At 43.5% G+C, this 23,593-nt stretch overlaps 1 protein-coding gene across 1 annotated transcript; it reads right to left on the bottom strand.

The window, feature by feature from the left end:
* Nucleotides 1–302: 302 nt before the first annotated feature.
* On the bottom strand, nucleotides 303–21,588 carry rab8b (RAB8B, member RAS oncogene family). Its single transcript, XM_071897412.2, has 8 exons — nucleotides 21,354–21,588; nucleotides 9,661–9,721; nucleotides 8,733–8,793; nucleotides 4,711–4,788; nucleotides 3,428–3,517; nucleotides 1,884–1,949; nucleotides 1,731–1,781; nucleotides 303–958 (listed from the first exon to the last, which is right to left on the bottom strand). The coding sequence occupies exons 1-8, from the start codon at nucleotides 21,475–21,477 to the stop codon at nucleotides 866–868; spliced, it is 624 nt and encodes a 207-aa protein (XP_071753513.1). The 5' UTR covers nucleotides 21,478–21,588; the 3' UTR covers nucleotides 303–865.
* Between the last annotated feature and the right edge of the window lie 2,005 nt (nucleotides 21,589–23,593).

Raw genomic sequence — 23,593 nt, 5'->3', positions numbered from 1 at the left:
CTCTCATTTTGGAATGAAACTCTTCAGTTGAATTTTCATTTCTAAGTCTCCAGTGCTATTGCAAAATGTAAATGATTATAGAAAGTTTATAGAAAATACACGAACACGCAAAAACACGAAAGACAGTTATTGACAGATATACTTCACCTCAACAAGTGGTTCGATCGGCTTTGGTAGAAAATAAAACCAACGTGACGTTTTTTCCCCTCTTGGTTTTTTGTCCCGTCAGATGGTTCAGTCCCCAGCTGCTGCTCTTCTTCAGTCTTTATCACGCATTTTCTTTTCAACAAGCAGAATTACGATATTAATTAGTACGTTGCATCTGCCGGGGTCATTTTCTTTTTGCTGAAATGACGGCAGTGGGAAAAAAAAAAAAAAAAAAAAAAAACAAGAAAGGGAGGGGCAGAGAAAAAGTGTGCAAAAAGTCAAAAAGTTAAGTAAAAGAGGCAGTTTTAGCTGAATGAAAAAGCACATAAAGACTTTCCTTAAGGGTTTTAGCAAACAAACTGGAGAGTCCACCGCCAGTCAGCTGATCTGGAGGGACACGGGGGGGGGGGGGGGGGACGATGAAACAAGACGGCGTTTGGGGTTCATTCCTTCTTTTCATTCCTTTTTTTTTCCGGTTCTCTGTATATTTATTTTTCTGTTGAAGCGGGAGTTGTAATACTCGTTCCTCTGGCGTTCGGAGCGGCCGTCCGCTCCGCCGCAGGGCGGGGGTCCTTCCCGGCCGGGGGGGTTCGCTCTGCGGCAGCCAGGCAGGCGGGAGGAGACGAGGAAGAGGAGGAGGAGGAGGAGGAGGAAGAGGAGACGGCAGCGGTCCGTACAGAGGCTCCGCCCACAGAGGCTCCGCCCACAGAGGCTCCGCCTACAGCAGCGAACACCGGAAGAAGCTGCTCTTCTTGGAGCGGCTCTCTGTGATTTTGACCGGCCCGCCGCCTCCTGACGGGTTGTTGTCGTTCTGCAGCGAACACAAAACACCAAGAACACGTGAGTCACACGCTTCATATGACAAAGAAACAAAACATTAAAGGTGTAATAACTAGGATTTTTATATTCAAGAGAGGTGCCAAGACAACTCTTCTTTGTGACAAAATGTTATGTCCATTACAGGCCACCGTACACTGAGCCAGAGAGCTGTTGCTGTTGTAATTCCTACTGGTCGCTGACAGAGGGCGATTAAAGTCATACATTACTTTATGTCCCTTTAAAATATTCTAAAATAAACTGTTCAATCTGACTTCAGCAATCAGAACTGTCAGATCGGATCTCAGATCAGGTCATTGATGTGTCCACATGACACTTGTATGTGAGTTCTGTGGTCAGGTACCAGATTGGATTTGTTTTTCCTGAAACATGTTGCTGTTTACATGACAAACTCTCCTTTTGTTCTTGTTTTTTCACATTTTTAGCAGTAGAACTCACAACAGGCGGCAGCTGTTGAGCGCAGATTTATGCGTTATGCACAAATCATATTCGTCAGCTCTTATGGTCCCAGAGAGGGAAATATGGTCTGAGAACGCAGCCAACATTGGTGGAAAAGCATTGCCTCTGAGGTCTTCTCACTGAGTGGCTGAATAACTTTCATAAGTGGAAACGTGCTTTCGACTTTGTCTGCCTCCAGTTTCCACGAGGAAATGAGGAGGCTTGGTTGCCATGGACGACAGAGAGAATGACACCTAGTCGCTGGTGGTGTGAACGGTTCATGTTTCATTTCTCGTGTAGAAACTCACCATTTTTCTGTTGAGTCTCGTCATGATGTCTCGTCCGAGTGTGAAAAAGCCCTGTGCGACAACACAAAAGGTATCAAATGAACATCAAACACTGAAAATCCATGAAAAAGCAGGAACAGATCGGGATCATCATGAAGACGGAGACTCACTCACCTCTTCCACATTGATGCTGGACTTGGCGCTGGTTTCCAAGAACTTAATCCCATAATCTATTGCCAACTGCACAAAGAAAAGACAAACTGCGATTATACTCAAAGAGTACAGTAATGAAATTCTTCATTTGCAATATCCATTGTTCACCATTTACCATGTTACATTATGTGCCTTATTATTTATGTAATCCGCAAAGTGTCTGGCTGAACTGCAAAGCCATTGGTGAACAGTTTTAAACCTTCATTTGTCCAGGAAAGAGTTTTACTGAGCATGCAGCTTCTTCTTCAGCACTGCTGTGATTCAGAATTAACACACAGGACAGGAAACCAGCTTCATCACCTGGCTAAAGACTGTAACAGCCCTGTCACTGTTTTATCAGCCAAAATGCCTCTTAAAGCAGAAAGGACGCTGGTTGGTGGAGGAACTAACTTCCCAGGCAGAGATCAAATTTACCAATATTTGGCTGGTGATAAATTTCCAGCAACAACCACAATACAACCACAGTCTTCTACTGTCAGTCAGTAGTAGCAGTTGGAGTTTAAAGTCGAGATGAAATGAAAAATGCCTTTTTAACCCTTTTAGATCACATCCTCATATTGTGTCATATTGTGCACCTATTTAACAATATATGCCAAAAAATTGTATTCTTATATCAAAATTCAATCATGTTTTCTTCCTGTAAAACAAAATATTCCGTGTGCTTACGTAAGCATGACTCAACCAATTTCAACCAATAATATCATGACATCCACCCATCAATCAATCTTCAACTTTTAGCGCACAGAGCTAAGATTCATTAGTTAGCTAGCTAGCAGCAGCACGGTACTTCGGTGTGTCTTCGGGTGTTATGACACGCCCACTTTTCAACGTTCAAATCAAATTCCTCCCAATGTTACGTCCCGCCTGTCTTTCCTGTTTCACTCGGAAATACGTCACGATACGGAAGTTAGATACTCTCGAAATGCCGTTTCATCTCGACTTGAAGTGCCTTGCTCAAGAGCATCTTGAAGGTAGTTGTTGATGGTTACTCATTCATTTTCCCCACACAGATTTTCTTATCTGGGGTTTCCAGCGGTGATCTACCAGCCACAACGCTGCTGACAATTCATATAATATTCAAAGTGTTGGAACTTCTCAACTATAAAACCACAGGTGACCCAGAGCTTCTGTACCAGACTGGGTTCACAAAAAAAACGAATGCACTAATGTAACTGAACTCCACCAAATGCCTTAAGAAAAAGGACACGACGATCAAAACGACGTAACTGTGTCCAAAATGCGTTGGAGTTGCAGCAGCGCGTCTGTCCAGGATCGGCTGAACAAAGAGAAACCGGAGCCGCTGGCTGACGGCGGTGTTTTCTTTCTTGTTGGGGACGTGGAGACATGAATTTCCCTACAGCGACACTAAAGTCCTGGAGTTTTCAGGCATGCGGTCGTCGAATAAAAAGGCACGTGGAAGGTAAGCGTGAACCAAGCCCTGTGCCGTGTCACGCATGTTCCATACAACACGGACAGGAACAGACGGCAGACAGAAAGCCACAGACCTTTTCTCCTCTCTCCTTGGACACTTGTCGCTTGTCGTTCATGTCACACTTGTTGCCGAGGATCATTCTCTCCACGTCCGAGGATGCATGCTGGGAAAACACAAATACAGGAAAGGGAATGCTGATACTGTTCATGCAGCTCTTGTGTCTTTTGCTAGAACTTTTCTATTGAATCATTCCATGATCATGATCATTCTACAGGTTACAGGAATCTACTCCATCCACCTACTGTCAGGGTGCTGTGACCTCTGACCTTTGACCTTTACTACTGGTTGCTTGTAATGTTGGTGATGAAGGAACTGAAGCTTGTTCCACTGTTCAACCATCGGAAGTTGCTCTGGATAAGAGAGTCAGATAAATGTCTAAAATGTAATGAATTATTTCAGATGACATAAAATCAAGCCGGCTCTTTCTCCTTTAGGAAAAAGAGACAGCATTCTTATATATCCTATAAAATACATAAATACATACATCCAACACGATCATTTGGTATTTCTAAGAAAAGTAATATGATTCATGTTTGTGTCAGCATGCTACAAACGTTTTAGGGTTTAACATCTGTCAACAACATGAAACTCAATCAGAACCACTTTAGTCACCAAGGACAATACATGCAGAGGGATTAGTCACATCGGCAGACATGTATAATATGTACAAAAACTGTTCGATAATTTCGTCATTTCATATCCAATCAATTGTGTCTTTGGCAATATTTTAGTTTTTACTTAAACTACTTTGTCATTTTTTTTCCTAATCTATATGCGCTGTTTGCTTTGTGGTGAACTGAAATGCTTTTTTGTCATTTTCTGTTCACACATTTAAAAAAAAAAAAAAAGAAAACTGACAAATTTTAAAAAAAAATGAAAAATTGATTACAGCTCACATAAAATCTAACCAACTCCTTCCTTTTAAGGGAAAAACAAATAAGCTTCTGTAAAAATATCTTATAACAGGCATTCAACATGTGCTATCATCTGGTGTTTTGAAGAAAAACAACTTTCAGGCTGTGTGTGTATTTTTGCAAAACCCATGCTAAACACCCACCGACCACAAGATGGCAGCACTCTAACATGGAATTTGCATCAGAAGTTATGACTACTTATGCAACCATTAGTCTAACAGGAATGTACGTATATGACTGCTCAGTATATGGGGAGAGCAAAGAGCAGGTTGGGGGTTCGATTCCCACTAATATCAGGAGCTTTGGATAAAAGTATCTACAGATGCTGTTGTGTTGTGTTGTGTTGTGTTGTGTTGTGTTGTGTTGTGAAACCTCTGCCTACCTCCTCGATGTTGCGTATCCAGTTCTTGATATTGTCGAAGGACTTCTCGTTGGTGATGTCATACACCAGCATGATGCCCTGGAACACAAAAGACAGGAAGTGATTCCAGAGGAAGTGACATGCAGCTTGACATTAGCAGGAAGCGCCCGGCCTACTGGCATTCACCTCCTGACCCCCGTTCAGAAAGGCAAGCAGCTGTCTGTTAGAGCTGCGGCTGGAGGTCGAGCTCACACACTGACAGAGACTTACATTTACATTTAGATTTTACATTTAGGCATTTAGCACCCGCTCTTATCCAGAGAGACTCACAATGAGGTCAACAGTAGAATAAGTTCCAATTCCTTGCTAACATTACAAGCAGCCAACAGTGAGTCCCAGCACCCAGTGAATGTAACCAATGTGTGATCAGGAAAAAAAACCAGAGGAAAAGCTGAAAACTCCCACCCTGAAACAGATGTTAAAAGTTATCTTGGACTATCTCACTTTAGCTTTAGTACACATGCATCACATACTTCAACTAAATTTAAAAATCAATCAAACAAAAGCGAGTTTTACGGTACATTTCTGTGTAGTATTTGCATAACCTGACTGGAATAAGAGTTGAAGAACAGTGAGAGCATGGTGAGGCGACACATGGTGAGGAGGAGCAGGCAGGGGGCGAGCAGAGCAGGGCGGGACGTCCCAGAGCCTGAGACAATACACACTGGCCTGGATCACAATAACACTAGATCCAAGGAGAATGACTAGCTACACAGCGCCAAGCCCAGCGCTCAGCTCAGACAGGAGTAATATACTGTATTTTATGTATGTATGTATGTACAGTATGTGTGTGTGTGTGTGTTGTATGTGTGAATGAAAGGGTATTTTATTTATGTGGAGTGTATTTTATATATGTGTATTGTATTTCATTATCTGTTCCTTATCCTTATCTGTCACTATTTTTGTCTTTTAATGTGAAGCACAGTGAGCTTACCTGTGTATGACATGCTATACAAATAAAACTGACTTGACTAGTAGTAGCAGCAGTAGTAGTAGTAGTAATAGTAGTAATAGCAGTAGTTGTAGTAGTACTAGTAGAAGTAGTAGCAGTAGCAGAAGTGGTAATAGAAGCAGTAGAAGTAGTAGGCAGTATTAGTAGTGGTAGTGATAGCAGTAGTAGTAGTACTACACTAGTAACAATAGTAGTAGTAATGGTAGAAGTAGTAATTGTTTAATCGTAATGGCAGTAGTAGTAGCAAGTGTTATTATTATTAATAGTAATAACAGTAGTTGTATTAGTAGTAAGTACGGTAGTGGTAGTAGCAATAGTAGTTATAGCAGTAGTGATCGTAATAGTAGTAGCAGATGAATAACCAGTAGTAGTAGCTACTAGTAGCAGCTGTAGTAGTAGTACTGCTACTAGTAGTAGTAGTAGTAGTTGTAGTAGTTTTTGTAGTAGTGGTGGTAGTGGTAGTAGTAGTAATTCTTGTAGCAGTAGTAGTAATAGAAGTAGTAGTAGCAGATGACTAAGCAGTAGTACTCATCAGTAATAAGTAGCAGTAGTAGTAGCAGACAGTAATAGTAGTAGCAGTAGTTGTTGTTATAGTAGTAGTAATACTAGCAGCAATACTACTTATATCAGTGAATACAAGGATCTCACTGTTGAAAATGCTGCTGTTCTTGCGGATGAGTTTGTGCTGCTGACCCATAAAAACACAGAGAAACAATCAGGTTCTCCCACAACAGGCTGAAGACAAAGCAGTCCCAGATGGAAAAGAGATACCAAATCCTTGTAGGACGCCGAGAGTGGAGAAACCTGACGGAGGAGTCAGGAGAGTTTTCCTCATGTATTTTCGGCTCATGCTGTTACACGTTGTGTCCAAGAGGCTCTCCAGGTGAGGCTGAAGAGGTCGACAGTGATCCTAAAATTATCAACCTGACTGAGACCTTCATGTGTGATCCTAACCTCAGTAAACCTCATGAATTAAGACTAATTTATACTTCTGTGTCAAAGTGTCCCCGTAGCTTACTGCACCTCCCCAAAAATGTAACTGTATGTACGGCAATGCAAGACCGCAAGAACTGTGATTGGCCCGCTTGGGTCACTTCGCTTTTCCTCCTACATGTATCTGTTTTGTGCCCGCCGATAGTGAAGACAACATGAAGCAGGTCGAGGAGAGACTAGATGAGGAGGTTTGCATATATGTTAATTTGTAGGACACCTCATCCCAAAATTATAAAGATTACCAGAATTCATGAGAAATAACCCAGAACATGAGTTTCAGAGAAAGTAAACACTACTACTTCTGTTGTTGTTACTTCTGCGCTAACAAAGCACCACACTGCCATCTAGTGTTTCAGTGGTCTAGGCGCAGAATCACCAACGAAGAAGTGCTTGCACCGCCGTAGACACCTACGGCGTAGCTATAGCAGAACCATAAATCAGTCTAGGGAGCAACTGATCGCTGAGCAAAGGAGAGATTCTTCACTGTCCCCTCTGTATGCTGAGGTACGTCCAGAGTGTGATGTAGTGGCTACAGGTGACTGTGATGGGGATGGTGTTTTGATGAGGAAGTGGTCTTCCTGTGCCAGAGAAAGATGACAGGTTTAGAGTATCTGAAATTGCTTTTCCTATGAACCTCCAACATCAGATATTGAGGTTGGCTCATGATGGTAGAATGGCAGAACAAAACCTATGACCGTATTTTGTGGAACATTTTCTGGCCTGGGTTAAAGGAATAGTTCACTATCTACTCATCCTCATGCCAGCTGAAACACAGGTGAAGTCCCTGTTGTGCCAGCACAACTCTGTAGCAGCTTTCTCCAAAATAACTGAAATTATTGGGGACCGGTTCTTTAGAGTTCCAAAAAGGACCATAAAATTACATACAGCTTGTGCAGCATAATCCAAGTCTTCTGAAGCCAAACGATTGCACAGTGAGTGGAAATTACCTATATTTACACTATCATTTGGTGCAAAGCTTCACTACAGCTGTTGTTTCTTTCGAAAACGTTCACGCTTGCGCACACGCAGACCTTGCGTGTTCATGCTCTGCTCGACGAGAACGCACAACCTTCCCCACTTCCATATGTGCTTTGTACACAGACGATGCAGGAGAAGTTCTCCCCGTCAAACTCGCTACTTCACCATCGAGAAGGAGACACTCGCCTTGATGTGTCGAAGTTTATGAGGTTTATGTGTTGCCTCTAGCCCTCTCATTGTGTACACAGACCGTTATCCTCTTGTCTTCCTGCAAAGGAATAGCTCTACAAGTCAAAGACTCTTCACTGGAGTCTTACTCTGCAGGAGTTTCCCTGGAGATTCGACACATGCCTGGTGGGGACAACTTGGTGGCTGCTGTCTTTCGCAGTTGGGCAAATAATCAAATAATGTTTTGCTTATACTTATGTAAATCTATGGTTGTGTTTAGTTAAAGGCAGCTGTCGTATTTAATGTGATGTAGTGTAATCTGACAGCCAAGCTTCATTGAGTCATGCGGTGCCCAGGGCAGCTTATAGAGGGATTTTGAGTTGAAGACATGTAAAATATATTTATTGTCCTAAAGGAGGGAGGTGTTATGGGTGCAAGTGTCGCTGGCTGTGCTCACAGGTGTGGAAGCTACCCCATTTCTGTGGGAGGTTACCTTGTTGGTGTGGAGGTTACCTTGTTGGTGTGGAGGTTACCTCGTTAGTGTGGAGGCTACCTCGTTATAGGCAATAGAGAACAGCTGGACAGAGGTTAGATAAGCCTCCTAGTCGTCTCTGGTCAGACCTTCTGAGATGAAAGAGAGAGAGCACACAGTTTCTGTGTTCTCCCTAACTTTCCTTTCCTTGGACAAACTTTCTGTTGATCTCCCTGCTCTTCTGTTGTTTTTTCTGCCTTTGTCCACTTTATAGGACAGATTAGTGGGCACACATTGTGTGTGTCTTTCAGAACCCCTTTTCTGGTTAAGCAATGTGAGCCGATTATCATGCATCTCTTCCTATTGACTGTTTGATTGACACATTGTCGAATGACTGAGAAGGAAGGGGGAGGGTCTTACCATGGCCCCTCTGTAATAGGCTGTTGTGATGGTCCTGAACCTCTCCTGGCCCGCTGTGTCCCTGCAGGGAAGAGACAGACAGGACCAGAGCTGAGTCACCATCAGTACCGTCAGCCGTCCAGTCACAGGACTCATATAGAGAGATCAGTGCCAGCAGAGACTGGATTTGAACTACATAAAATTTGATTTGCCGTGCTCATATTGAACTGTTGAGTTCAAACAATGAGAGCACCAGCTTGAAATTGAATACGATTATTACTGAATTTAACTTTTAACTATAATTTCAAATTCAGTTTTCTGAATCCAGTTTTTTCAATTCAGATTGAGCACACTGAGACACATCCGGGGTCTTAGGAAAGTTAGCAAAAACAAGCAAAAATTCAATCCAATAATCAGAGAGCTCAATCTGAATTGGGAAAACTGAATTTGAAATTATAGTTTATGGAGTTATAGGTTCAATTCATTAATAATTACATTCAATTTCAAGCCATTGCATTAAATTTCAAATTGTGCCTTACAAAATTCAATTTTTGAATTGATTTATTAAAAAAATTATAATTAAATGGTTCAATATCAGCTTGACAAAATGCAAATGTATGCAATTCAAATACAATCTCTGCTGGCACGAATCCCTTTCCATACACACTGACCCGTTTCCACCTGACATTAACATAACATGTATTCTGCTTGTTCAGATTGTGTTCAGAGATAAAACATAAAAAAACAAAACAGGTTTAAATGCACAGTGAAGATCTTAATGGCCAAACCTCCGCAGGCGCCAGAGATCCATTTGGCCTCTTTAACAACAAAGAGCAAATGCATTCCTTCTCCAACATACAACTACACAGACAGAAAGGCACTCGCTCTCTCTCTCTCTCTCTCTCTCTCTCTCTCTCTCTCTCTCTCTTACTCGTTCGCCCAGGCTCACCATATCTGAAGCTTGATTTTCTTGCCATCCAGCTCTATCGTCCTGATTTTGAAGTCAATTCCTGAAACAGAGGAGACAGACAGGACTGACGTTAGAAAACACATTTAAACCAAGCTGACCGGCTGTCAGTTGGCATGTCAGTCATTTTCTCACAGTGTCTGGGTCTGGATGGATGGATGGATGGATGGATGGATGGATGGATACTGTTAAAACTCACATGGCCTGTGTCTTCCTACTGAAGCTGTCACAACCTCTCCTGTATTCCCACAATAAATAAATATGACATCTTTGTCCAACAAGGGTTTGTATCCCGCCTCCATCCTAATGAGGTGGGAATACTGATCCTATGTTGTTTTTTGCCGCTGTCTTTGTTTTTTTTGTCTTTTGTTTGTCTTGATTGTGAAGTGCTTTGTAAACTTTGTTATACAAATATATTTCTTATACAAATAAAGTTATGAATCTATTACTGTCAGTCACATGTTTTGTTCTTTTTGAGAATCAAAAGCATTAACATTAAACACATTCGTCATAAACTGTTAAAATGGTAACTGAATGGTTAACGAACGCTGGTCACATGTGACACAATCATATTTCTTTAATATGTTATCTGTTTTTGGAGAGTTTTATGTAGCGGGAAGCATTTTCAAAATTGGACCCACAAAAAGTTGGGGGGTTCGTTAGCTTGTCAGTTCTCATTTTGACGTCATTATCATTTGATGTCAAAACTCTGCACCTTACTTCCTGTTGTGACCCTGAATCAAGTCACTTTTTATGGTTGAACATTTATCTGACGACAGAAACAGAAAGATGTTGATGAAAACAAGTTTCAAACTCAAAACAAGTGATGACTGAGTCAGAGGTACAGATATGAGTCTCATTTTTACTGCAGGTTTGCAACTGCTGCTGCACTTTGGCTCCGTTCCAAAGAGGAATTGTTTGAATCTTTTCAGCTGTTTAAGATAAGATAAGATTAGATTAGATAAAATAAGATAACACTTTATTAATCCCTTGGGGAAATTCAGTTTGAAGGTACAGTGAATAGTGTAGCAACTAGCTGGTTGACAGACACTAAAGTTTTTGTTACTTCGGATTGCACCATTAATTATAGATAATTGTATATCGCAATTTTATGTTTACATGATTAATAATCATGTAATCCGGTGATATTGAAGTGTTTGCTATATTTCCTGGTGTGCATCAAGCGCTTATTACAGCTGACCAATCACAACCTTTTGAATGCCCAACATGCATCATGTGACCAAAACCAAAGTTGAGATGAAGCAGCAGAGAAACCTGACGGAGAATCTGTGGGACAGAACGGATCGGAGGAAAGTCCTGAAAGTTCCTGGAAGTGGATCATCGTCTCATCTGGAGACTCTTTGGCTTGAAACCAGAAGACAAACAAAAACAGATTCTGGACAGTTTGTCTTCAGGTTGTAATTGAGCAACAAAGTAAATTATTGATTATTTGAATTCTGTAAACAAGGGCACAGTTGGGATTATGATTGTTGGTTCTGCTAGTGTGAATGCAGAGTAGATGGAGGATAAACAGATTAAAGTGAACTTCATGCTTGGCTGAAGCTGTATGAGGTTTAACTACAGAACTCTGAAGTCATGCTGACGGTTTCCATGCTGCAGGGAGGCCAAGAGAAGGCTCATATAACACACACACACACACACACACACACACACACACAGAGAGAGAGAGATCAGTTACACACCAGAGCTGGCCAGGCCTTGATAAACACTGAACATAACGTATACGCAACACACACCCACATAAACACTGACACACTCCCTCCCTCCCTCAGTCACTAGTAATAACGCTCTCCTCTACATCTGCCTGTAGGGACACCCCCCCCACACACACACACACACACACACACACAGGGAGGTCACAGGTCAGTGTCTGGAGCTGGTGTGGATCCAGTGTCTTGCTCAGGGACACTTCAGCAGGGCGGAGGTTTGAACCCGAGTCATCCTGCTGCCAAGTGGTTTCCTTACTTCCTCTCTCACTCACTTCCTCACTCATCCACTCTCTCGATCGACCGCTCCCTCCTTCTCTCTCTCTCACTCTGTCAGTCTTGGTTTCTTCTCCCTCTCAAAAAGAATGAAAAAAAAAACTTGGCAAAAATTCAGTGACTGTTTTAGAGGGAAAACTCAACATCTTTGTACTCCACAGCCTTTCCCAGCATCAGTCTGAGCTTCACACACAGAGACAGGAGCGCTCTATGGTTAGTGTGGTGCTTAATGCATAATCTATCTATAATCTATCTCATAACCTAACTCCTTCCTGGTTTGTTAATGTTGTTCCCTTCCTGTTCTTCCCTCTCAAAACTCCAGAAAAAAAGATATTCCAGAAATGTCTTGACCAGTGGGAACGCTGTTGAGGAAATCAACCGGTTCTGTTTAAGACTCTGATTTGTTAAAATAAAAAAAAACTGGCAAATCAGAATTAAAAACCTCATGTGATTCTTAAAAAGTTCTCTTAAATCAGCTGGTTTGGAATATTTCACACATTTTAAAAGGATCTTTACAGCATTAACGTCCCGTTTTAATTTATTGTTTCATAATGCGGCGTTGCGAAGCCCTTTGAGACTGTAACTTGGATTAAGGGCAACACAAATAAACTTAACTTAACTTAAACACAAGGTGAGAGTCTGCAGGTTACAGCAGTCGGCTCGTGATGCCTAAGAGACGCAGGTTTGAATCCCAGGACCGGTTGGGGAAAATATGAGTGATGAAAGTTTTAGTTAATACTGAAAGCTGTTGTTCTGTCTCACCTTCCACTCCTCCACACTGAAAGCAAAGCTGTGATGTTCAATAGATTCCAGCAGTTATTTAGTCATGAAGTGTTTACTTTACTTTCCCTCAACCTGCCTCGTCTTCTTCTACTGCAGTTAGTGGCTTCCTACATTTCCCAGAATGCCTGTTGACTACCACAATTCTGAGGGACTGACACCAAAACCTGACGTTTACCGCTGATGTTTCAGATCCTGAAACATTTTCTCATATCAAACTCCACTGTAGCTGCTGGGAAACATCTGGAGGTGACGTCACCTCGTCTACGATTGGCCGGTTATCCAAGAAGAAGAAAAACACAACAAACTGCTGGATGGAGCCAGAGTTTAGTCTCAGATAAATGAAGCGATGCAGAACCTGACACACAGAAAGCATCAACTCAAACACAAGTGATGAGAGAAGAACAGAGAGAGAGAATATACTGGATATATTCAGATTTTAATGCATTTCTGTTGCTGCCATTCTTTTAGCATTTTCTTTTGTCAGTTTTATTAACTTATTATCATTATTAGAGAGAGAGAGGGAGAGAGAGGGAGAGAGAGAGAGAGAGGGAGAGAGAGAGAGAGAGAGAGAGAGAGAGAGAGAAAGAGAGAGAGAGAGAGAGAGAGAGAGAGTCTATGTAATATTCATCACAAAGCCAACTGAATTGAATAGTAATTGACAGACAGAGCTGAACACTGCGGCCTGCATCCCAGAGCCGTCTAAGGAATTATTCAGAGAGTCGGTGCGGCTCTTTGCGTGCGGTAATCTGCAGGAGAGAGAAGAGAAGAGAGAGAGGAGCAGTAACCCAGACCCAGATCCAGATCCAGATCCAGATCCAGATCCAGAGCAGCCGGCTGAACGCTGACGTTAAGACGGGAAACCGGAGACGACAGGCCGCTCCGCTCGGCAGGTTCGCTATCTGGGCCTGGAAACACGGCATGCTGGGTAGCAAAAGACGATACCTGTCAGCACTATATTGATGTTTGGTGTTGGTATTGATTTGATGGCATCAGACCAGTCAAAACTGTAACACTGTGACCCTGATGCAAAATTCCATGACTTTTTTCCATGACGAATTCGTTCATTAATGTTGTTGAACAGTCGAGAAAAAGCATTTCCACTCCAGATGGGCTGAAAACCCAACGAGTGACACATGTTGTAAAATACACTCTGCTGTATTCAAGTCATATTTCCCCGACTTCCCTGGAGAATTCATCTACTTCCCCGACTTTCCCTCTCTGGAATGCACTTCTCAAAACTCCATGATATTTACCAGAAATGACTTCTACATCAGTGGGAATTCAGCTGAGGGAATCAGCTGGTTCTGTTTGAAAGCTAGATGACATGTAAGGAAACACAGAAGCAGGCTGCTGTGTTGCGTAATGAAACAAGACGCCGCCTGATGAAGAGCTTTGAGTTTGAAAGGCGTCACACGGCTCGACTGTTCATGTTCGTCCCTCGTTTTTTGCATTCAAGGAACTCCCATTGTTCATATTTATTTGTGTGTTTGGAAGACCTTTCCCCGCTGTGTTAACATGTCTGCTGATGAAACTGCTCAGCAGCAGCTGTCAGGTCAGTCCGCTCTGGAAAACAAGTGTCTGCATTAAAGCGTAATGAGGCGTCCTGCTGGGCTTTGATGATGCTGCTGGTGGAGAGCGGAGCGCGCTGACAGGAAGTGATGACATCACCGCATCTTTCAAACGCTCACAGGAGGCCGGCGTTCTCCGTCAGAACCTGCTCTTCTACAACGCGGTTCCCCCAAGAGATCAGGCTGAATCCCTGTTCTCGTCCCGGCTCTTCAAGGAAAGTTTTTCTTTCCACACGGCGCTGACATGTACTGAGTGATTCAACTGTAATCACATACTGCAGCACAAAAAATGCATAAAATCCAGGTGTAAATGCAGCCAAGACGCTTTTAAGTTCTGATCATCAAAACAAGGTCAGAGATGCATTCAACAACATTAACAACAAAGTGGAAATGAGAGTCTCCGGTCCACATGCAGGAGCCGAGTGAACAGAAACAAACTTTAGCACGTGGATCCAACCAGGAAGCGGTTCAGATGGTTCATACTGGTCAGACTGGACTGTCAGGACACTGGTGGGGAACCAGAGAGACGAGGCGTTCACTGTCAGTTTTAAAGGATGTTAATATTATGAGAGGAAGGAACGGACTGTTTTCAGCCTGGCTCAAATTAAAATGTGCAAATAACTCCCAGGTGTTTGTTTTAATCCAGTTCTTCAGTCCTGCACGTCAAACCCCACCCACCCGGTACTCCAAGGAGTTTAAAACAAACACCCGAGAATTATTTGCACAGATTCCATCTGACCCAGGTCTGCTTAGCTTCTAGCGCCGCATGCTAATGCTAATGCTAGCTAACCAGCAGGACTGGGTGTTTCCTTCTGCCTGGTGAACAGGAACTGAAAGATATTTTTAACAAACAAATGTGACCAACTTTCCTTCCTGCCTCCGCAGAAAGAAAATCAGTTTTCAAGAACCTGCGGATACGGCTGCTAGCTTTCTGTTTCCTCCGTCTCTTCCTGCTGCGCTCAGAGCGGCGGCTCGCTGTTCCAGTCCAACACAGAAGTTACTGCTGTTACTGTACTGAGCTGCTTTTTTGTGTACTTGTACTTTTTTGAGTATTTTTTAAAGTCAGTAATTTTACTTTTACTTAAGTCCATTTTTACTGAATTATTGTAGTTCACTACATTTTAAATCCCATCCATCACAGCAGTGATTCTCAACCTTTTTCATATCAAGGACCCTAATTTAGTCCACATTAAGGACACAGAGCCCATCTGATGAGATTTTGTCTCTCGGACCCAAACCTGAGAATATTTTTATTGTCAGATATGATTTTGTCCAGAACTCCAGACTGTCTGTGTTGCAGGTAGAGAGATAACAGAGAAACTGATCAGAACATCATTCTTTTATATTCTCTAACTGTGTTAACTTCTAGTAAATTAAATAATGGTGAAGTTTAATGATTCAACTGGGACCCCTGGTGGTCCCCGGACCCCACGTTGAGCACCACTGCATCACAGAACAGATTGAGTCTCTCCATCAGCAGCAGAAACTGACAAACTGTGGATCCATTCACAGTGAGAAGAGGAATCTGACTTTACTTTGTTTCTGCACTTTATTTTCTCATTTCTAATGTTTCCAGTGAAAAGAATCCAGTTTGAACTCTGACCTCTCTCCTGTTAGAATCACATGGAAAAGATCACAGCTAACAACGCTCTCTGTTCTAAAGAGGAACTCAGGAACTTTTACTCTGACGACATTTTAAATCACACACTTTGTACTTTTGCTGCAGTAGATTTCCGAGGTTCGATCCCAGGTGGAAACATCTGAGGAAGAATCCCTCAGTAAGACTCTTAACCCCGGACTGACCCAGGACCGCCTCGACCAGAGGATTAATAAAGTTTATCAACTTACAAAAACACTTTCCCATATTCCTCCCTCTCTCTCTCTTTCCTTTTCCAGGAGTCTCTCCTCTTCCTTCCCTCACTTCCTCTCTCTCTTTGTCTCTCATCATCCATCCCTCTCTCTTTTTAATCTTATTTGCTCTTTCTCACTCTGTCCTCTCCCTCTCTCTCCCTCTCTCTCCCTCTCTCTCTCTCACACCAGGAAGTGAAACCAGGCTGCTGCTGGTCGCTACGGAAACGTGCAGCAGAGCAGGTCAGTGACCTCTCCTCCCTCCATCCTCCAACACACAGGCAGACTTACTACAGCTCAGAAACTCAGAACTCAACTCATTTTTATCCTCCACAGATTCAGAAAGTCATCCAGGTTTAGTCTCTCTCTCTCTCCCTCCTTCTTCTTCTTCTCAACTATTCTGATTCTTGTTGAAAGTATTGAATGTTTATAAAAGTGAAAACACACAACAGCATTGAAGTAGTATCGAAATTTCGGTTACAGCGACATCATGACAACTGAGAAACGAGTCGTTTTTATCCTCCACACATCTGGAGACGGCAGGTCAGTTTTCACCTGCAACTTTCAACCTCTTTTCATTTCAGTGTGTTGAGATGTGAGCGAGCAGCCGCAGAGACATTTAGACTGACGTGAACAGGAAAACACATTACACAGGCTGAAAACACCAAATACCACAGACACACACACACACACACACACACACACACACACACACACGGTCTGCAAAGCTGCAGTGCGTATCCGAAGGCAAACTGATAGAACGCTTTGAACAATAAGTGATTAACCTTTAATAACAAGGTCACTAGTGCTCAGGTAGGAGGTAGTGTGTGTGTGTGTGTGTGTGTGTGTGTGTGTGTGTTCTCTCTCTCTCTCACACACACACACGCACACACACAATGGCATTTCCATATGACTGACATACAATTTGCTGGCCATGGGCAAACAGAAAAAAACCTCTGCCACTTCCCCCTTCTGAATGTCCAAAACACACACACACACACACTTACACACACACACACAAACACCATGACAAACACACACACACACCATGACAAACACACACACACACCATGACAAACACACACTCACACAACAGCTGGTCAGCTGACGCTCACGAGACTCCAGCAGCCTGGTGACAGTGCGGCCTCTGTCCGGACAGAGCAGTGGAGGATTGTGGGAGCTCATTTAAAATTCAGCCACCGTCCAGTTCCCAGCAGCCAAACTGGGAGGGGGGAGGGGGCGGGTGTCTACTCATAACCAGGGAGGCCAGGGTTTAGCATTCATTCATATTCCATACTCGCTTATTCCTATTCAGGGTCACGGGGGGCTGGAGCGTATCCCAGCATGCACTGGGCGGAAGGCAGGGAGACGCCCTGGACAGAGAGCCTCAGCCTGAGTGCAACGACTGCAAGTCAGTCAGGAAAGTCTGCAGAATTCTGTTTATTTCTGAGACTCAAATCTTTCTAGCGATGCCATTGGCTGCTAGAATGTAAACAACAATTTAAAAATGTCATTACAAAGTGACAATAATATAATTTGGATGGAGAGCTTGTGAAACTGTGATGGTCAAGAGTCTCATTAGTGATTACTACAGCAGAATAACATGGAGCTGATATCACCATTCATGTTCCTGACAGCAGAATAACATGGAGCTGATATCACCATTCATGTTCCTGACAGCAGAATAACATGGAGCTGATATCACCATTCATGTTCCTGACAGCAGAATAACATGGAGCTGATATCACCATTCATGTTCCTGACAGCAGAATAACATGGAGCTGATATCACCATTCATGTTCCTGACAGCAGAATAACATGGAGCTGATATCACCATTCATGTTCCTGACACACCAGACAGACTGACACATTTCTGTATTGAGATGTATTGAGTTTCAATACATCGTCCCGTCACTACCGGCGTTGGGACTTCAGCACCCAGCAACAATGGTGGAGATTTTGTCTGACAGACTACGGGACACCTCATTAACTATGCATACTGTCGGCCAATCAGAGCATTCATTAAAACCCGGGTGTACTGGAAATCTAAATCTGTTTGATTCGTCTGAAATGTGTGATTTGTGATTTCCACAATGCTGTTAAAATAATCTGTTAACTTTACAGCTTCTTTGTTAAATTCTACTGTGAGATTGAGAAAGCAGTTTCTCTTTGCACCGGACCTTTAAACTTCCTACACTGATCAGCAGGTCGACATGACGGTGAACCGGTCCGTCATCACGGTCCAGTCTGACCGCTGACAGCTCGCCACGCAATACTTTTTCTCCCAAGATGCCGCTGTGTTTTCAGAAAAGTTCAAAGTTCAGGCTCCTCAGAAACACACAGGATGAGTTTCTCCTCTCAGTCTCATCAGCAGCACTTTGAAAACTCAACACACGTGTTTAGAGTTGAAACAGTTTGAACTTTGGTCGCAGCGGCCGGAGGAAACAAACACAAAGCTGCATCATGTGTAGAAACCTTCAGAGTCTCCAGTCCAGCTGACCTGCTGAGTTTAACAGGAGAACAAGAGGAGAACATCTAAACGCCACACCGAGTATCCTGGTAAGACCGTCCTGATCCTGATCACGTGACCTCACATCCTGTTTCGCTCCAGGATCAGTCTGGACTTCCAGCCGCCCACAACGATTTCCTGACATTACAATGTAACCGGGCCAATCAGGGACTGCGTCGTAGTTGATGACGTGAAATACAGGCCGCCGCGTCTCCCGAAGCAACGAGCGGTAACGTTAACGTCAGCAGAGTAAACACAGCCATAAGTGCAGTTATTGCAGAAATAGACTCAATAACAACAATTAAACAAGAACCAGAGTACGCACTAGCGGAGTTTCTCGGCGGAAAAGACGTTTTCGCCGTTCTTCCGACCGGATTTGAATTTGGATTCGCTGATTGGCTGAAGGAGTTTGTCTGTCAAGGCGAGTACTCCCGCCCACTGAAATCGATGCGGGCGGCAGGAAGTCCGGACTGATCCGTGGAGCGAAACAGGATGTGAGGTCACGTGATCAGGATGGTCTTACCAGGCTGCACACAGAGAGGAGCGGGGCTGAGATTCAAACCCACAACCTTCGTGCTGAAGGGACAGTGTGAACCACTGAGCCACCATACCCCCCCCCCACCCCCCCCCCCCCCCCCCCCCCGTCGGGCGTCACCACCATTCAGGAACCTCTGCTGATGTTTACTGGTCATATTACGCTTCAGTAAAGCAGAAATATTACACATTTAACCTTTTAATGTAGATATGTTTTCTTGGGCAGGTCCATCTTGTAAAAGAGATCTTGTATCTCTATTCCTGGTTAAATAATGGTTAAATAAATAAAAACATATAGAGTGATACACTGTAGAGCGTCCTGATCGTCCTGGTCTCTACCAGCAGCCAGCAGAGTGTTGTGTAGCGTAAATAAAGGCCGGTCTGCAATAAAAGTCAGATAAAAAAAATCCGGCAGAATAACCAGTCTAAATTCATACAATATTCATAACCTAAAATATCATTCCAATCACTAAAATATCACAAACTACACCAAAAGCGGACGCAGCATGCAGTGGGACACGCTGACATGTTTATCTGGTTGCCACGGTTACAGCTGCACCAAACAAAACTGTCCCGCTGGATCGCTGTGTAACCTATTGTTCTGTGAAGCTCTTTCACTTTGTTTTGAAAAGTGCTCTATAAATAAAGTTTATTATTATTATTATATCATCTGTTGTCAGGGAGCTGTGACCTCTGACCTCTGACCTCCTTGTTGTCCTTGTTGTTTGTGATGTTGGTGATGTCAGAGCCGTTCAGTTCACTCTCCCTCCACTGTAACAGGACTGCCGATATCTAATATCTAATCTAATATCTCACTCACGGCTCGACAGATTTTATTTTCCCGGCCGTCTGTCTGCGTCAGGAAAATCTAAAGTTTTTCACTCTGATCGGTTCTGCTGCTGTCAGCCTGCAGCTCATCAATACTGCTGCTGTGTTTCTGTTTAACGAATGAATCCATAAAATCGAGTTGTTTGCAGTTCAGCTGCCAGCAGTTCTTTCTGCTGAATTTCAGCGATACATCATCTGTCAGCCGGTGGAGGATTTTATCAAACACGTCTCCCATGCTGTGCAGCAGGGAGCTGAACCCTCACAGAGCCAGGCAGGGTGACTGCAGACTGACACTGACCGGACGCTCAGTGTTTACTGTTCCTTCTCATAAGCACAGACAGCAGCAAACAGGTCTGTGGTGTGTGTGTGTGTGTGTGTGTGTGTGTGTGTGCAGTGTGTCGACCTATAGAGAGAAAAAGAAAGACAGTTTCACTTCCTGTTTCCATCAGGAAGACTGAAGAGCGACACACACTCTGCCCACTCACTCTGACGCACAGGAAACACACAGGCTCCGTGTGTGTGTGAGTGTGTGTGTGTGTGTGTGTGTGTGTGTGTGTGTTTGTCAGAAAAGGCACAATCTAGAGAGATTAAAGTGAAAGTGTGTGTGCAGTGAATCTCCCAGTGACTCGTGTCAAACATGAAGCCATGCTGGACGCTCAGCAGACAGAACTGAGCAGGGATCAGATTCTCTGTTCCTCATCCAGACAAACAGCTTCAGAGGTTCAGAGCAGCACTGACCCCAGACCAGCCGCTCTCCTCCCTCTCTACTCAGTCACTTCACCTCCTCAGCTCTTATTTCCTTACTCAGCACTTCTCTATCATCAGGAGTATCTGATGCATCTGTGACCTCTGACCTTTCACCTCTGTGCTCCAGTTTGCAGTGTGACAAAACACTCACAGTGTGTTGCTACACGTGTGTATGGATATTAATTAGTATTACAGTATTACAGTGTATTAACAATACTTTGTATTAACAATACTAAAGAGAGATAACTATAGTTATCTCTCTTTTTGAGGTCGCTCCCAGCTTATTGAATAAACAGATGTTAATAATGGATTAATAATAATTAATAATAAAAGGAGACCAGGTGACACCTTCATGTCTCCTGTGTACCAAAAATTACTTTTTGTTCATATTTTGATTAAGTACTAACAGTATTATTAAGTTAATAGGGTCATTTAAAGAAAAAACAATACTGCTCCGAAAATATAATTGATTTTCAACCAGATTTTCATCCAGAACAGTGTTATTGAGCGTTAATAACACTTTTCCACAAGTTAATAGAGCCATTTAAAGAAAAAGAAAGAGTGTGTAATTGGTTTTTGTTCATCCTGGTGTTTGCTCAGTGGCTGCAGGTCAAAGGTCACCTGGCTGTGATGCGATGTGGCTGTCAGTCTCACCCACATCTGTACCCCCCCCCCCCCCCCCCCCCCCCCCCCCCCCCCCCCCGCCATCCTTCCTCATGCTTTCAGTTTCGCTGTCAGCTGCCAGCATTCCCCAACACTCTCCACTAACCCACACTGTCTGTCCGCAGCTCGCTGACAATAGAACCAGTCTCTACTCCAACAGTAGAAACGGTATCCTCCAGCAGCGGGACTCACCTATCGTGGAGATGAAGGTTGTGTTGAAGGCGTCTTCGCTGAACCGGAACAGCAGGCAGGTTTTACCGACGCCGCTGTCACCGATCAGCAGCAGTTTGAACAGGTAGTCGTACGTTTTGGCCATTTCCCGCCTCTGTCCGTTATCACCGGGAGTTTCCCTGAACCTCCGACCCGCACAGACACGGTGAGACCCGCTACAGACACTGGGATCACTGGGCAGACTGGGTTATGCTGCTGTAACGGTCCGGACGGCAGGAAACGCTCCGGCGTCAGCAGCGTCAAGCTCGACGGAATGAGCGGCACGACACTTCCGGGCGGCGTTTTACAAAATAAAAGTCTTACCGGAGAACAGAAGACAACGTTCCTGGGGTAATATACCAGTGATGGAGTGGTGAATAATAAGTGTAAACTATGACCTCCAGTGTGTGTGATCATCATCAAGCAAACATCCTCCCATACAAGGAAAAAGTTATCGGAAAATTAATTAAGCTTTCATTTAAAAGGCCCCATCCTCATATAAATTCCTTTTGACACCACTCACTGTGATGTTTGCTATGAATTTATGTCAATAAAATTCATGGCTAATAAAAAGGAGGGTAAACTGACCTAAGGTGGTGTAGCCTCTCCTACATTCCTGGGTATTAAATGCGTAAATGAGAAAGTGAAAATAAAGAGCCTATTTGAGGAATATAGTAAATGAGAGTAGTTTTCTCTCCAAAATGTTCACAGCATATATTCACAGCCATAACGACTTGTGTAAAATGACATACAGCCATATGTAGGGCTGTCAAAATAACAATAATAATAATAATAATCCAATGTTAACATAACATTGACACAATTATGCCTGCTATCAAGTCAGAATAGCCACCAGTGAAACAAACTGTGATCGTCAAATACAGTAGATTGGACTAACAACTATGAGTCAAAATTGACTTTTGTAAGATAATACATCCTGCCAGGTTGACTGGTACAAGCTTTGTGTTTGAGTCTTGGTTTGTGGATTTATGATAATCAAACATTAATCACATGGCATTCCAGATGCGGCTCATTCTGGCCTCAAGTGGTGGAGCTTTTATTGTGAAGGTAAAACCGCCTATCTTCCGGCCTTGTGCTGCCTCTGTGTGGCAGCTTGACGCAGTGAGGAAACGGGGAGGCGTGGGCCTGTGACGTCAGCTCCAGGGCGGGGAGGACGGGGCGCGTCCTCTCTGACGGGTTGCCAGGTCGGTCGGACAAATCCCCTCTTTGGGACGAGCAGCTTCTGTCCATATCAGAATACACACATGCCGTGTCTGGATTGTCCCGCTAGAGGGCGCAGGGTCAGAGGTCACAACTAGACCCTACTGCACTGTACTGTACTGTACAGTGTACAACTACTAAAGACAGGAAAGACGTCATATATATATATATACTGTATATATATATACATAAATACATGTATTATATTCATGCATAACTGTCTGTCCTGCTCCGCTCTCTGCTCTAACTCAACAGCGATCCAAACTATATTCAGTTCATAAAGCTTTTGTGAGTTTGTTTGGAATAAACAGAAGAAGAACTGGGTAGTTAGTGTGAGCAGCGACAGCCACCGTGACTGAACAAAGAGAAGAAAAACTCAAACTGCAGCAACAGAGAATAATAAGAAGAAACAAGAACTGTCAGATTTCCAGTTTAAATATGAAGCGTGTCTGTGAAGCCGGGGCTCTCGGTCCCTTCACGCCCTGCTGCTGATCAGAGCAGCAGTTTAGTAAAGACTCGTTTCAGATGCATCATCCTGCCGGTCTGAACATGCTTCCCTCTTCTGAATCAGGCTCAGCTGGTTTCAGACTTCAGGCTGTGATGTTCTGAGGGACGCCGTCACAGGATGAAACAACACCCAGGAAACATATCGAACCCCATGAATGCTGCAGAGTTTTAGTGAGGCAAGAAGTAGAAAATCTGTTTCCTTCATGTTTCTGGACCGTCTGCAGCAGGGAAACAGGAAGAGGAGGAGCTGTTCATCGGCGTCTCAGATTTTGTGCGTGACGTACAGATAAGTAAACGCTGTGGCGCCCCCGTTAGGACAATCAGTGTAATTTTGAACGCGGCAGAACACAGCAACAAGTTTCGTGAAAATCCAATCAGCAGCATCTGAGATACTGAGCGAGACGTACAGACAGTTAAACAAACGTTGCAGCGCCCCCCTTAGAGCGTTTAGTGTAATTTAAAAAACGCTGCAATGGACGAATGAGACGCATCAT

This window comes from Centroberyx gerrardi, chromosome 1, assembly GCF_048128805.1.
Source record: "Centroberyx gerrardi isolate f3 chromosome 1, fCenGer3.hap1.cur.20231027, whole genome shotgun sequence".
NCBI lineage: Eukaryota > Metazoa > Chordata > Actinopteri > Beryciformes > Berycidae > Centroberyx > Centroberyx gerrardi.
The sequence above is the reverse complement of the archived record's forward strand: the minus strand, read 5'-3'. Positions and strand labels throughout refer to the sequence as shown.